The sequence below is a fragment of the Pieris rapae genome, chromosome 6 (genome assembly GCF_905147795.1).
Source record: "Pieris rapae chromosome 6, ilPieRapa1.1, whole genome shotgun sequence".
NCBI lineage: Eukaryota > Metazoa > Arthropoda > Insecta > Lepidoptera > Pieridae > Pieris > Pieris rapae.
Window position 1 is genome coordinate 4,374,408 of NC_059514.1, and position 16,763 is coordinate 4,391,170.

Genomic DNA, 16,763 nt, shown 5'->3' on the forward strand with positions numbered 1-16,763 from the left:
ATTTGAATAATACTATCTGTTTCCGCTTCTCATGTGACATGATACTTCTACACCAAAGGTTTACCCTCAGAAAAAGTAATAGATTTCAACTCCGAAGCTTTCTATTTTCATACATCTTTCTCTTTCATACTTTTTCATTAATATTATATTGTAGATGGGTTGACAATTTTACCTTTACGCATGTTATCGTTTTGGAGTATGATTTGCTAGTTTACTGACATTGTTAACAATAATTGTACGAACAAGTAATTAATAGAATAGTTGGGGTTATGCTATATGCTGGTATATCAAGTAAATGGGAAGGAAATATTTAACAGCGCAAACAATGTTATCATAAAATATAAACCACTTCAGCAGGCGTTAAACGTTGCACAACAAAATTATAGAAATGACATTTAGATTCGTTTTGCGTTGCCATCAGTACAAAAAAGTTACGTTTTCAACCGACATCAAAAATGGTTCTCATAAGTCTGCTTAATGTCGTTGAATAACCCATTTCAATTGAAAAAAATAATATTTTATGCATTTTAGTGTGCTCACTCTAAATATAATATAAAGTATTTATTTCATAGTAAACTAGTGACAAAAAAACTTTTCTCTAGGCCTAATGCATAGTTTAATGTGTGCGTGACGCCGTACGCCTTTACTGATAAAACGGTTTTGGAGAATTCATAAAACTAATTTATAAAATTACCGTCTAGTGCTAGGCTAAGGAAATATTCTAATAACTTATATTGAAGACAGGACAGTCGCTTTTTTATATGCTGAAAGTTCATATAAACTTTGATAGATGGCGCTAAAAAGTAATTTATATTAATAAACATTATAAGACAATATGTTCAGTATATTTATATATTATAAGGCTTTTTATGATAAAAAAATTTAAAATATTATCGTATATTGACGAAGGGTTACAATTAGTTTTTGATGTTTTATTTTAAATTATTAAGTAAAATTTTGATAGCAGTGTAACAAAGCGTGTAATGTATAAAGTTAATATAAAGATTTAAACAGTGATTGATATATTTATTTATTTAAATAATTAGATTTGGTCTTTGGTGACCAATCCGGCAGGACCCTGACCAATAACTGGAGATAATCCGGCGACAGCAACTGCTTTCAAAGGTCTGCAAATAAAAAGAAATGTCATCACTGAATTTAAAAACTTTTTGTTGCATTGTTATTTTTTTATAGTAAAAAGTATGTAGTAAAAACAATGACTTGTCAGAAGAACCCAACGACGTTAAAAAAACTAATGTATGAAATAACTACTTAGTTCCTTGTTACATCCATAGATGGCGCTTACTTAAATCCAAGTTCTTCAGTCGGTACACCCAGCTTTGCCAGCTTTGCTTCATACGTAGCCAGCAAATCGTCGTGAGCTTTTCGTAGTCTTGCTGCTTCATATCGGAGATCTTCTACCTGTGTATCTTTGAGTTTCAGAAGTTCCTGTAAAGTATTGCGGAATTTTATTCACAGTGTCGAGGATTAGGTTTTATTTTTAGTTTGTCTTAGTTAGTTGAGCTTTAATGAAAACAGTCCTAAAAAATCGTATGAGACTATGTAATATTTCACCACGGCATATTTTGTCTCACTTTGTCGCCCCTAACCTCATAATCAGCAGTTAAACATAATTAACATTAGAACATCCATAATTCTTGGAAAAAGGAAAAAAATAGGTCCTAACATTTTATCCAACATACTTACATGTATTTCCCTGGGCCCCATATCTCGTGCCTCCACATTTTTCAACTTCGTTTCCAATAAGGCTGTTTTTAAGGATGCTCTTTGTTGCACTTCTAATACTGCTCTTGAGAACCTGAATTGATAAAGGACCTATGTATCCCACCTCACACACAATATTAAGCAATACTTGTATAGTTACTAAAGAACATTTGGATTGAGGCTATATAAAGAATATTGTTTGAGATTTATTTGGGTGGAAAGACACAGTAGACTGAATCACTTCCTTGAATATGTATAAAAATGCAACGAATACAGACGGAGATTTTACCCATGTTCTCTGAAAGTTACATGGTTTTAAAATTATCATTTATAAATAATATTTGTATAGGAAATATCGTGATACCTCGCTTTTAATTCATCTCTTTCCGATAGTATTCTATCGAATCGAACTTGTAAAACTTCATATTCCCATTTCAAAACCTCGAATTGCTTTTCCAGTGAGGCTAATTGTTTCGTTTTCGCCTGTAATACAATTTATTGAAGCGTACATAACTATTAGAATATAAGTCAGTCAATTTAAATTTATTTTTAATACAGTTGATCAAAAAGTGGCGTATTGCAGGGGCGTATAGCGTTCGGGATGTGAGAAACTCGTGCTTTTTTTACCTTTTCAAGAAAAAACCAACGGCGTAGTTTTTACTAAAAACATTCATAAAAGTTTTTATAATTCATCCAAATATTTCTAAAATGAAGCTACTAATATGTTTCAATATCAGATTAAATGATTGACACAATGAGAGTTAGGTTAGGTTTCTTTTCATTTCATCTTATTATTAAAATTAATTATATTAATAAATGAAATATTTCATATTAATAAAAAACTACCGAAGATTTGGTTGTATGGGCATAGTTCCCTTTGCCTACCTAGTATGGGTGAAGAAAACGAAAAAAAAGTCTCTGCTTATATTATTTTACGGTTAACGCCATTTTCAAAAATGTTCTGGCGAGTTGAGCTGTTTGTTGCACAAAATGAGTCATTTCGACTATACCGGAACATCAGCAACAGTGTCCAACGAAGTGAAACTCCAATATAGTACCTATTAAGATTAGACAGGCGAAAATGATTTCATCCTGAATCCGTCGATTCGACGTGACTTTTTGTCTCACGTGACTGACGTGTAAAAATCAATAACACTTTGTTGTTACCTATATAAGAAATTAAATGGAAAAATTAACATTTACCCTCTATCAAAATATGAATGTAAAAAAACGGTTACTACTTGGCTGAAGACGTTGGGTTATGATGAAACAGAAGATTTATTAACTGTTACTCTGTAAAACACCAAATCACCCACACATACAGACACATACACGCACACACATACACATAGAGACACACACAAGCGCATGCGCACACACACACCTAATTTAATTTTACATCTCTGTTTGCAGTGTTTTTCTTTTAGCGTTTACTTTTTTTTCTTCTATTGTATATTATGACAATGACCTATTATATTGTACGTGTTCCGGTCCGGTGGCGGAGAGGCTGGCTATCTGTCACTCAGGTCTCCTGTTACAGAGACCAGTCTCTCACATACACTTTCAAATGTTATCATCTTAGTTTTAATCATTGTAACCTTGTATGTATATGTGAGAGAAGAAATAAAGATGATTATTATAAGATATTATTACTTTGTTTTTCATACTGTCAGCCTATTGTTTATTGGCATATTTTACTTACAGCAAGAGCCGCTTTATCTCTATCATAGTTAGACATCTGACGTTTCAATTCCTTGTTGTCTATAATTGCAGCTTCAAGAGGCTCTCGGAGACTTTTACTCTCTGCAACAGCGTCTCTTGCAATTTTTTCAGATCTTTCTTTTACCTTTTGCATATCTTCCATTTGTTGTTTCAGACTGCTTATCAATCCTGAAAATAGAGGTAATATTAGTTGTATACTGTGGTATCTAGTATTTTTTTATAAATATTTATAAGGATTTACCTAAGTTATTTAATGTAATGTCATTGTAATAATTCTTCAAATCCGTAAAGGCCCTTTCATGATGTGCAATGAGCTCTGAGAGTTGTTTATTCTTCCTTTCTTCAACTTCTGCTATTTCCGTTCTATGCTTTATTGTTAACTCTACCTTTGTTTCTTGAAGCTTTCTTTCAGCTTTGTCTTCAATTTGTCGAGCTCTCTCTTCAAAATCTGATCGAGTTTTTGATAGTTCTTCGGCATGCATCAGCTTGGCGCGTCGAAGTTCATCTTGAGCTGCTAACATCTTTTCTCTAATTTCTTGTCTTAGCGTTCGTTTATCATTCAGCAGCTCCAACTCTTGTTCGGTATATTCTTCTTTCGCTGCTTTTAGAGCTACCAAATTTTCAGCCCTCAAAGCTGCTGCAGCTGCTTGCTGTTCATATTTTAAATGTTTTATCTTTTGCTTTTCTGTTTCCAAAAGCGCTTCATTTTCCTCTTGGGCCTCTTCAGTAGCACGTTCTCTATTTCTTAATTCTGCTTTAGCTTCTTCTAGCTGTTGTCTAGTTATTTCCCAGAATGTTCTAATTTTATCTCTTTCCAATTGAAAGTAATTTCTTTCTTCTCTTTCTTTATCAAGTTCTTCTTTTACTTTGAGTGTAAATTGCTCTAGTTTCTCTCGTGTCATCTCAGACGTGTCGACCCCATCGATAATAATTGCTGAAAATTATTGGTTGTGTATTGAATTGTTATTTCATTAAGTATAATCAATTAATATCCTTTGTTAATTGTACAGAGGTATGTACATTAAATTTAAAATATCTGGTATACAGTATACCAGATATATATTCAGCACTGGGGTAAATAATTATATTAAATATCTAGCCCATGGCGCTACGTATATACACCAACATCTATTGTGTAGTTTAGATACTTATTTACCTTTTTGCGATATTGTTTTATTTTACCTGGTGCCTTTTTCCCTCCTCCTTTTCCTCCTTTTGGTGGCTAGAAATACACAATGATATAATTTAGTGACTTTTCGTAAACATTTTGTAAATTTTGGTAATCAAAATTAATACGATATACATACCATATTGTATAACTTTTATTTTCTCTAGAAATTGAAAAGGTAAAAACGTTTTCTCTGCCAAAGTCGTGCAACAAGAACTACATATATAAACAATAAAGTTTCGTTGATAATGTGGTAACTACCAACAACGAGTTGTTATGGTTACTAGGAAAGTCTGTGTTGCCATCGTGTGACCATGACCACAGGCACTAAAGTATTTATTTATTTATGACTTTATTACATCCATATTACAAAACTAAATGCGTAATGTTAAGATCACATAATAGCGGAGGCCTTATCGATAATAAATAATCCAAATTAAGGTGCCGCTTCAAGACGGCATATATATTGTGATAAAAAATATAATATACCCTAAATATTATATTCAATAAAGAATTTTAAAAAGTTAAATAGCAGACGTTAGCGTTTCAATATACCTCTTTGGTACCATTTTACCATCATTAAGTTGTCACAAATGTTCGTGCAATAAAAATTATAGTTGTTATGGACGCACAGAAATAAATGAAATTTTTCGTTTAATGTTAAATTCAAAGTCCCCGCTGTCTAAATCCGATATCAGAATGATACACAATTTGATCACATTTACAATGTATAGTGCGGGTTTCTTCAGTTTGGTTATCGTCGATTATCTTCTTGGAAATGGCTTTGTGGACATGTTTCAAAGGCTTGCGTGTAAAATTATATGTTTTGTAAGGAAAACTATTCGAGAAGAGGAAAAAATGGTAACGACGAGCACAGATGGCGTTATTAGCATACCGTTTTTATTAACTGAAGTTTTGTTACTTGGGTTTTCTATCGTAGTAAGTACCAACTAGGTTTTTAATTTAATTTCAAACCTACATCTGTAATTTTTTTATGTAAAAAATAACTAAAAATATCATCTCATTTTATATGAAATCATTATCATTCAGTTTTGTATGAAATTCTAATATTTTTTTTTTAGTTTCTTAATAAGTACAAACAAATGCGACTTGGGGACAAAATTGATCAGCTTCTGAAAGACAGCCGGGACGCGTTGCGTGAAACCAACGAATTTATTGAAAAGTGGCGCCTGCGCAGGGTATTTCATTTTCAATAGAACATTTACTGCTTAGTTTCATATTCCATAACCTTCTAATTCAAAGTAACAATTTTAAATATTGATTATAGCTAAATTGGCAGAGCGCTAACGAGTATACATATTTGGATGAAGAACCTCAGGAAATCAAGCCTTACGAATTAGAGGTGCCTATTTTGCACATGGCTATAATAGATGTAAGTGACGCACGTACGTAATGACAAAGAGAAGTAAAAGTATTACCGGAGAATCAATGTATATGTATTTTATTTTTTTAGATGTTAAGTAATAGCGCCGCTAATGGACACTCACAATGCCAATGGGCTCGCGCGTCCCTTGGCGGCGTTTTCAGAGTTAGTACGATCGTGTCTTGAAGTGTTATTCTATCCAACGTGTACTTGTAATTCCAGACGTTAGGAACGACAAGAAGTCAACCAGAACGAGGCGATGCAGGAGATACCATAAACATTACCGATTCCACTCTTCTATCCGTAACATCGCTTTTAGATGACGACTACGAATCAGTGGCAGAACCAACAAGTGATGAAAACATTAATTATACCCTGGAAAAATCGCTCTCTGATTTCAAAGATCGATTCCTATGGGACGTGATGGAAGAAGACGAGTGATTTAAGTGTTGTGTTCGGCTTGTCAAATTTTGTCAATTGTCTTTTTTATTAAATGTAAATAACATTAGTACATATTAATCCTTTGAGGTAATTACAAAGATGTCATGTTTTAGACGTTGCGTTTTATAAGACGTGTATAGGCACGTAACTTGGCCATTATCCATTGGCTTACTACAAATTATGTGGTGGGGAAAAGTTTGCGTATGCACGTTTACTATAAACATAATTAAAACGAGTCCTTATCCTTCTATACTATATCATGTTCGCAAAGACAAGTGAAATATTGTAGGTGGTTATTACTGCCACGTCAAGTTCATCCGTATGAGAATAAAAGACGATTTGCTCATATAATAGCAGTATTATTTTACGAATCGGGAAACACTCGCTTATAGTGTTCTTTAAGTAACATTTAAAAATAAGATACGCCGTAATGGTATTTCTTTATTCACATAGGTTACCAAGTACACTTATGAACGTTAAAAAAAAATAATTGTAAATTTACATTTACTACCGTATAATTCGCTTGTATGTTCTAATCTCGTGTTATTAAAAATACCTCTAATAATATAAAGTGACTAAATCATAGTTCGTAAGCCTTAATCCCACAAAGCGAACCACACTTTTAGTGTCAATTCGCAAATACCAGTAATCCGTTGATACTAATTTAACACCCCACATCACTAACATTCATGGATCTAATTTCAACCATACTACCTGGTAATAAAAGTGATTTTAATAATCAGTAGTTATGAAAATGATTAGTCTTTATTACAATGTGATAAGAATGATTTTTCATATCGCTTTGATGTGATTAAGGGTGTCTCAAATGTTATATAATTAGAAGCGTAGCAAAAATCCTCGAAGCTGTTAAGAAGCTTATATAAAAATGTATTTTGTTTTGCCCTAAGACGTGCCATTTGAGTACAACAAATATTATAATATACATATTTTCTGGCTATGTATGTCTTTCAAATCAACTAAAAAAACGAAATTTTTATTTTTATTTATTTATTTATCCACTACATTATTCTACATTATCTACTTACTACTAATTCGATAGAACGCTAAAATAATACCCACACTAATTATCATAAAAAAAAACATTAAAAAATTATACTTAGGTATATGCTTAAATGTTATAACTAATAATATAGCAAGTAACTCTTGTGAAAATATGTATGTATTATTAAAACCAGTGGCGTTACAAGCTTTTAAGGTCTTAAATTTCTTTATCTGTATCATTTGTTTTTTTCCAATAGGCAAGTAGGAACCTACGACTTTAGGGATGAGAGTCTTAAGTCCAATGGACAACACTTCTTCGCTGCTGATCAGGACATCGTTTCTATAGGCTTGTATGTTGTTATAGGCGAAATTCTATTACTTAATAGGCCTGTGTAAAAGAGAATAAGTATGTACACTGAATTACGAGTATAGCACGTTTAGGTCGAATTTTTTGGGGAAAAATAGAAATAGCCTTAATCTACCAAATTTATTTATTTTTTTATCTAGTGTAATTTAACAATAAACGAATAATGCGGGTATTTTTTTATATACCGACAATTAGATCCTACCCACAAGCAGCCTATAATTTAGTGAAGCTCACACAAATGACACGTGTGGCTACAAGCAATGCCTGTGATTACCCTCTTTCTTTCAAGTAATTATAGTATAATATACTACTTGTAGTTTAGGAGCTATTTTGTAAAATTGCACTATAATTCTTGTATCGCTCTGCTTTGTTCAAGTAAAGTAGAGGTTTACCTAATATTGTCCTGAAAGATTTTGATTATTTTAGATATTAGCTAATATGTATCTAAGTGAATGTCGCAGTAAAAAATGTGACAGGGACAGACATTTTCATGTTTCTTTATAATAGTATATGTTGTCCGCATCGGATGGGAAAAAAATCCCGTCCCGATAGTTACAGTAGTGAAAGACTGTTAAGACAGGTAGGTTTATTTCTTAGGTAGAACCAGATATTTAACATATCGTATTTTTATTTATACCACCTTTCACGATTTAAACCAATTCTGATAATAGCATAAGTGAAGCTCTTGAACTACGTCTAATACCTAGTGCATAATGCGTTTGATAGATTGCTTGCCACGCCTATCGATTCCGAAAAGCAATCACCGTTTAACATACACCACCAACCCTTTGGGAAAGAGTTGGGGAATTATTATATCTGTGTTCATAATAAAAAAATCTTTTTGATTATTAATTCGATATGTATAAACCGTGTGAAAGTAACGGGCTGCTAATGATTTCATGTGTTGGCGGAAAAAATGAACTAGACTTTGTCACACGAAAAGTCTCAGAGTTTTGGGAGACGAGTGTTATTTCAACTTTATTGTATTCCACAGAATCGATAGTAGACTGACGGCGAGTCATTAATCATCACAGATTATCTTCACTAAGTTGCGGCTAGATTTTGGCACGGACCGCAAAACATGAGTAATGACTAGATCTGGTTTTGCTGTTTCATGATACATTAACTTTGACCATGTTGATTATATGATAAAAAATATAGGAACTTTCCGTGAATATAAGTTATTAAAACCAATTGTAAATTTGTGCCTTAATATATAAAATATAACAATATATTAAAAGATTTTTGGCATAAAAAGGCTAATAAATTCGTTTCTTTAAAATTCTTTGAAAGTGATATTTTTAATCAAACGGTAACGATCCAAACGTCCGCTAGTAGGATTTCAAAAGAAAATCACTTCCCGCATCACTTTAAAGCACCCAAGATGACCTGCAACGTTCATTTATCACTCAACTCTTTTTGTCCCGTCTATCTGCTTCTATTCAATACTTTTTGTGCAAGATTAAATTTCGCGGTAGATCTCGACCATTAATATCCGAGACCAATCACAAAGAACCCCATACGGTTGAGCGTAGTTAGGAATGGGCATTTCCATTACTAAGCTCTATAGGAATGGAGAGGTCAAGATATACTGGACAGACCTGTCCCCAAGTTGACGATTTTTTATTTTTTAACAAGTCTGGTTGCTGTTACGGTGATTATGATTTGTAGATTGAATACGAAAAAAGGAATTATATATTTCACAATATTATGTGGATATTCACCTATCTATTTTAACATACATATATATATAACAGTATAGAATATGATTGCAATTATAGTTTTAGATTTTGTTTATTTCATGCAATGTACATATTTATATAAATTTAAATATTTCTAACAAGAAATTTCACATAATTTTTTATTTTTTTATTCTGTCTTTGTGTATGTGCAGGCACACTTATTGACGAGTCTCCTTCATTTATAAGACTATGAATTATGATCAACGGTCATATACATATTATTATAAAACAAATTGCGATTGCTCTAAAATATATAGGAACCCGAGTACATAATACACTCTGTTGCTGATACCAGAGTCTTTATCCTAATAGCGATATATGATATTTATATATTTATGTATAATAAGCAATTACAGATTGGTTGGCTTCACTGACCACCCCTGTTTGTTCACGTAAAGGCTGCATCATCAACACCCCAAACCAAACAATACAAGACAAATTACTGATCATTCCTAACCACTGATTATTCTTGTAAAACATAGAAAACGCTTTCTATTGTTGTGAGTAAACCAATCTATAATATTCTATTGTATTAATTACATTAAAAATAATCCTTATTTCTTTGACAATACAATTGGTTTTTACAGAATTTTCTGAGTTCTAAATTCAACTGTTTGGAATAATGACAGATAATTTGACCAATTTTAATAAACTTTGTTCTATTACAGTTAATATGGGCCATTGCGTATACGAAAGCTCAATGTAAACTGGTCGTAATCTTCAATATGGCGGCCATCACGTGTCAGTCACGTGGCGATGCTGAAAATCAAAAGCGTTGGTTCGTAATAAATTTCTTAAATATGGTCATTAGAGATATGATTATACATATATTTGTCCGCTGTTTATTTAGATTGGTTTTGTAATAGATAGGGGTATGAATAAACGATTTCCTAGTTGTTTTTAATGTGTTTTAATCTTTAAAATATATTAATGTGGATATTTTCAAAGAAAAGACAAAATGTATATATATAACTAGAAGTTCAGTACAGCATTCTGGTTAGACAAAATTAATTTATAGTTATGTACATGCCCATTAATATGAAATTTGTAATACTAGATCCGCTTTCTAACACATATATGATATTAGCGAGTATTTAAGTGATGGTAGAGCTTCAGAGTTGCACTTAGTGCAAAGTCCAAGTTAGTTTCATGACAATCTTGGTCACACACTGTTATTAATAAAAGTAAATCTGTCTTGTTACACCTCTACACGAACACACTTTGACACATACATATATTCTATCATTTTATATATTATAGTTATCCGGACAAAACCTGCAGTTGAGTTTTATCATCGGACGTCTAGGCAGAAGATACCATCTGTATTACCTCGACGTCTGTCGTTTCACAACTGAGTGTTTTTAAAGGCAGTTTTCCGTATACCAACACTATGTAGAACCAGCCGCCCATTTATTTATTTCCGAAGCAATTCGTCTTAGAGTCCTTCAAGAAAGATCGTAGCAATTCTTAAAATGCCAGCAACGCACTTACGAGCCTTCTGGCACTGTGAGTGTCCATGGGCGGTGAAATATCAGTTAACATGATATCAATTATATGAGTCTCCTGCTCGGTTGCCTCTTATTATTTTAGTTTTTTTTTTAATCCTTCACTGGGATGTGTTTGATAAAAAGGTAAGTAAATCTTTTACTGTGAACTAAGCCCTCAAATAATTGCCGAATAAAAATCTCATTAAAAGTTTCCCAGGCCAAATGACTGGATAAAAGTGATCACCTATGGCCACGTGTCATGAAAGTAGATCATACGCCCCACTGAGAACTTACAGACCATAATTCATGCGGTTATGAACAAGTTTTTTAGAAAATTAATATAAATGAATGCGATTATGTGCTCTTTTATTAATTAGTTTTTATGGGTAAAGATAAATTTAATAAATTAGGATTTTTTACTTACCAGTAGCAAGATCCCTACGGTAATATTAATTGTAGTATTGAGAGCGTACTATGGACCCAAAATATTGTTTAATAATTACCGATGTATGTTAATTTGAGGTTATATCGAAATAAATATGAAATTATAAATTGTTAATGAATAAAAATGAAATATGTTGCTAAGCGCAAAACTCAAAGGCGTCTGGACTGATTCCAATATTTTTTTATTTGAGTATTCCTTGAACTCAGAAGTAAGTTATAGTTGATAGAAAATTTGGAACAATTGCAAAAAAACCCCATAGTAGAATGTTGTATAAAAAATTATATTAAGGTGAAACGAAGTTCTCGGGGTCTCACTTAAATAAAATTCTGGAACAGAATGCACCTCTATGGTTTAGTTAGTATGCATACCTAATAATAAGTACAACTAAGGTTGGTATTAAGCGAACATATAGGTATAAACGGCATATAATCTAGCCTGTAGAAAATGGTCAATATATATTCCGAATATGCAAATAAAAACTAACCCATTGAAAATTTGAATATAAATTAATTTTTAATTAAATCATACAGTGTTTTTGTTCTATATTCAAATGTTACAATTAAAACAGGGCCTGATTTTTTTAAATGCGATTTCGAGATTAAAAATTACAGCCACAACAGAGGCCGTACTTATATCGTGTACATAAATTAAAGGTAATAATATCTACGCACCCTCGGACGAGACATTTGCATCGATATTGAATGTCCAGAGTGTTCCAGCTACAATCAAGGGATGGGCTTACATCTCAATTCGTTTTAATACAGATGCGATCTTTATATGACCACCAAACTTTAAAGTTTTGTATGTTGAGATTTTTTTTGTATAAATTATTGTCAATTGCATCCGTAATTGTTCGGCGTTCAAACAATAGGAATAAGATTATAAACAATTGCTTAAGTAAGGCAAATTCTTACTTTAAATAAATCGATGGACTAAATTTAATAAATACGATAAAAGTCTAGACAGCAAAACAGATTATAATAAGTAAGAAGTTAATTATTGAATGTAATTAAATAAATAGTACCTTTGTTCTAAGCTTCTGTTCATAACATATACCATATAATTTTTATATTCACGTAGATTATGTTTCTTTACTACCAATTGGAAGTAAAATATTTTGCCTTTTCTGTTCTCAAACAACATATCGTTTTTAAAAACCGTGATTTGAAATAGAGGTCTTTCACTACATATTATAAAACAAAGTCGCTTTCTCTGTCCCTATGTCTCTTTGTATGCTTAAATCTTTGAAATTACGCAACGGATTTTCATGCGGTTTTTTTTAATAGATAGAGTGAGGTTCTTTCCTTCTCTTTCCTTGAAGAGGAAGGTTTATATGTATAATAACATCCATTAAATTGTGGAGAAGTACTGTTATTTTTGAGGTTTCTAATGTGATGTCGTAAATAATTACATTTTTTCCGCTTACATTGCAAACGCAGGCTGAACCCTACGAGTTTTATCAAAATAATGTACTAAGTATTGTACACATTGAAAAGGTCTACAGAAAAGTCCGTGATGGTAAATGTCTATCTCTTATGGATAACCCACATTTTTATATACAACGTTCACAGATTTTCTGTAGTGTATTTAATATCAGCATTGCACCCGTGCGAAGCCGGGGCGGGTCGCTTGTTTTTACTAATTTAAAAGAAGTTTTAAAAACCATTTTCTAAAACTTGACGGTTGTTTAAATTTTTACCTCGTTTACGACGTTTAACTACATTACTGCTATTTGAAAAGTCACCATAGATGCCTATGAACAAAACTTAATGAATACATATCTGCGTTTATATTCTCTGTCCACGAATATTATTAAGGCTTTTATCGGCGCTGCAGCCTGTTTAAGTGATATTAGTCTAACACGCATGTCATGATTGATTCTCGCAATTTAGACAGGAGCGTTGACGTGACGAATTAGTGTTAGATAATGGGTTGGGTGACCTAAGTTATTACCATTTTACACTATACATGTACATCGTGTTAGTAATTTCACCAGAAATAATTGGTTTCAACTCCCCATAGTGTCACCAGATACAATGCTGTTTCTGTTCTATTTATGATTTTTTATATTAGCCGAGATTACCTGATGTGGTTTTCTAGTTAATTGCAATCACTCTATGGCTCTGGAAAGTAATATTCAAGAACTTCTTTTGTATCTAACCATGATCCGTAGGCAGAGACGACTTATTATATTATAAACTATTCTTGGAAGAAAAACACTTTTTTATTCAAGTTATTGTAAACTTATAATTATTTAAACATAATTTTAAATTTAACCGACGTTTCGCGTGCTTTGCAGATTAAGGTTCTACAGATTAACATAAATATATTTTTTTATATAACTTCTGATTATGCACTTCATGCACTCATCATTTTTATTTATTGTTTTCTTTTCTTACTAGGGTTGCCTGGCGGCCTTATCACTAAGAAGCCCGTTGCATCCTTTGTAATTTTTATATTTTGTGTTATTTGTGTTTCTTTGCAACGAAGTGTGAATAAATAAAAAAAAAAAGAATTATAAGTTTACAATAATACATAACTTCAATCCGTTAAAAAAGTGTTTTTCTTTAAATGTGTAAAAGTTATGTTAATAAAAGACAATACTATGTGCAACTATTCTTTGTTCATATCTATTTATAATATGTACGATGTTGTAGACTTAATAAATAAATAAATAAATATACGAAAAAATATTATTTCTTGTTTGTTCTATATTCTAAACACTTGCCGCGTATACTAATCCCCTTACATGTCGAAATCGTAATAGAAACCTGGGGAAAACAAGAAAAACATAATGCCTATTGTGGCCCCACTCATAATACGGCTTTAATGAAGTAACACGACGCGTCAGTGTATGACATAACCGCACCCCTTTTGCGTAAAACGGGACTATTCTGTATCCTGTGAACTAAAAATTTACTGAAATTTAAGCCACTAAACAAATTTATATGAAGGTATGCGCTGCATAATACTAAAGTCTTAATATTCATTTGGACACACACCTGTGAAAAAATAGGATAAAGATTTATAGATTTCGTTTGTTTTTTTGCCCCGTTAAACGGGCAAGCTGTTAAGTAATACCGCCTCCAATGCTGGTCTTTTAGGAATTGGTACGCTCTTTTCTGGAAGAACCCTAAGTAGAATTAGTTTGCAAATACTTCAGTGACGTTCCACAATTTACATTGTGGTGATGCGCGGCAAAAACTGAGGTCTAAGTGATTCGGGTGGAAATTCATTTTCCTTAACGACCGATGATGAAACTAGCTATCATCTCGTCATACGTATTGCAAGTTTATGCATGTATCATTGACATTTTTTTATTTATAGGTCTTACCTACTATGAAATAATTATTTTAAATTAAATGTACATGGACTATGTTAGATACCATACTATAACCATCACTACGATGATCTTAAAATTTTGACTTACTAGGTAGTTTCTATAGCACTAATTTCTTACAAGGAAAATTATATTAACCCTAAGAAGATGTGTAGGTATAAAATTAGAATTTTTGTTTTCTTTCTATAGATAAAAAATAGAATACCGGCACTGGAATATAATTATTGTTATAAATAGAGATGGATTATTTCTTAATTTAAATCAAGATTAGATATTAGTTAGAGAACAATATTTCAGCCTAACGGAATAACCCAACCCTACCAAAATAAGCAGCCCCGAATCAAAAAAGCAATATGTAACAAATTTGTTTTTCAATTTCGTACCAATTTTGCATACCCAGTCGTATTGTGGTTGTATTATTTGTGAATATTTTTTATTTTCATCTTCATAGGCGAGGTATGAAAGAGGATTTTAAGGCTCGTTATAAACGGAATATGTTTTTCCCTTTATTTCGGGGCGATGTTTGTTTATTTTTTCGATTTTTCGGGTTTTCTAAAGGCCTTCGAAATTCGTGTGGAAAGTAACAAAAGGCCCGTGTTTTGTTAATGCATCTGACATTAAGTTTTAATGATGTAAAATAGACTTTTGTTTTTATTTACTAGAATTCATATACGATAGATAAATAATAGTTTGTTTTGCTCTGTGTTCTAAATATGTTGGTTTTGTGTTTCAAACTATAAGAAAATAATTAAAATCATCAGCTACGTAATCTCTTTATTATCAAAACGTCTGGAGGAATATTCGTGTAAGTATTCGAATACGAGTGTACAATTCAAACAAATAACCCTGCAATGTGGCTTGGCATGGCATGCTACAATAAATTCAATTATCGTGAATATATTATCTAAACAACCAAAAGTGACAATCCAAGTCATCGATCTTCCTAATCAGCGTGTAAAATGCGATAATATTGAAATTCGTTGATCGATTACTTGTCTATATGCAAATAATTGTGGCTATTTGAAATTCAAATTTTTTCACGCCTAATAGACGATATTGTATGCAAAATACATTTGTACGAATGACGAAGGTGCAATCGCATTGAAACGGTTGTCGTTTTTGTATTTTGACATCTGATGAGAAAATGATTGGAAATGTTAATCAATCAACGCTTATATTTTTTATGGACGTATGGAATTAGAATTTTGAATTAAAAAAAAAGGAATTATTATAACTGATAAACTTAGCATATTCAAACTAAGTAGTTTTGTGATAGTCATTGGATTTTTTTTGTCATTGTCATCAAACCTGTATCTAAAACGTATTAATTAAATTACAAACGTTGTGAATTATAGGTTAATTTAATAATTTGCTATAAATATCAATTAAAAATAATTATTTTTACCCCATTTTTAAAATGAATTTGTAAATGTATTGGATGTTTGAAAATTTGAAGTGTCTATAACAAAAGAGTATCCGTAAAAGTTTGTGATAAAGCAATAAAGTCATCTACGTAGACAAGATACATCAAGTTAGTGGCCACGTTAGGATAGTTCTTACAAACACGATTTAACTTAAGTGTTCGGGGAAGTTATTCAATTTAATGGCTTTGAAAATGGTTTAAAGTTTTGATGAAAAGCACTTCATATAACACAGTTTGCCCTGCGTTTTTCTTCTTTTTATAATTCGTAAATGTTTCGGATAAAACTGTTGCGTTTGCATTTGACCTCCGATTTCTTAGCCTTCTTGACCTTTTTTTTCTTTATTGTTTCGGCCTCTTGTTTTCATACACCGTTGAGTTTTAGTTAGAGTAGATTTTATTATACTTTACATATTGGTCAAGTAAAATTATGCACTGATTGTGCGAACTAAGATTAAACCGAGTTTGAATAATCGCGAACCTCGGCATCAGTTTAACACTGCAGTGAATGTTTTAAGCC

The 16,763-nt window shown here is 31.9% G+C and overlaps 2 protein-coding genes across 2 annotated transcripts; one reads left to right on the plus strand and one right to left on the minus strand.

Moving 5' to 3' along the window:
• Positions 1-1,004: 1,004 nt before the first annotated feature.
• LOC110994710 (dynein regulatory complex subunit 4) lies at positions 1,005-4,868 on the minus strand. The gene is made up of 8 exons (XM_022261514.2): positions 4,755-4,868; positions 4,630-4,669; positions 3,689-4,381; positions 3,428-3,615; positions 2,090-2,208; positions 1,708-1,819; positions 1,307-1,449; positions 1,005-1,127 (listed from the first exon to the last, which is right to left on the minus strand). Exons 1-8 carry the CDS (start codon positions 4,755-4,757, stop codon positions 1,043-1,045), a joined length of 1,383 nt encoding a protein of 460 aa, XP_022117206.1. The 5' UTR covers positions 4,758-4,868; the 3' UTR covers positions 1,005-1,042.
• Positions 4,869-5,219: 351 nt separating this feature from the next.
• On the plus strand, positions 5,220-6,516 carry LOC110994711. Its single transcript, XM_022261515.2, has 4 exons — positions 5,220-5,554; positions 5,698-5,814; positions 5,904-6,008; positions 6,222-6,516. The coding sequence occupies exons 1-4, from the start codon at positions 5,273-5,275 to the stop codon at positions 6,438-6,440; spliced, it is 723 nt and encodes a 240-aa protein (XP_022117207.2). The 5' UTR covers positions 5,220-5,272; the 3' UTR covers positions 6,441-6,516.
• The last annotated feature ends 10,247 nt before the right edge of the window (positions 6,517-16,763 follow it).

What these genes read in the sequence shown, in the direction of transcription:
- LOC110994710 (XM_022261514.2), bottom strand. An exon ending in AGAGATGAATTAAAAGCGAG is followed by an intron (nt 1,820 to 2,089) that starts GTATCACGATAT and finishes TTATCAATTCAG; the next exon opens with GTTCTCAAGAGCAGTATTAG. An exon ending in ACTGAAGAACTTGGATTTAA is followed by an intron (nt 1,128 to 1,306) that starts GTAAGCGCCATC and finishes TTTTATTTGCAG; the next exon opens with ACCTTTGAAAGCAGTTGCTG.
- LOC110994711 (XM_022261515.2), top strand. Translation starts at nt 5,273, where the DNA reads ATGTTAAATTCAAAGTCCCCGCTGTCTAAATCCGATATCAGAATGATA. An exon ending in TACTTGGGTTTTCTATCGTA is followed by an intron (nt 5,555 to 5,697) that starts GTAAGTACCAAC and finishes TTTTTTTTTTAG; the next exon opens with TTTCTTAATAAGTACAAACA. An exon ending in AAAAGTGGCGCCTGCGCAGG is followed by an intron (nt 5,815 to 5,903) that starts GTATTTCATTTT and finishes TATTGATTATAG; the next exon opens with CTAAATTGGCAGAGCGCTAA.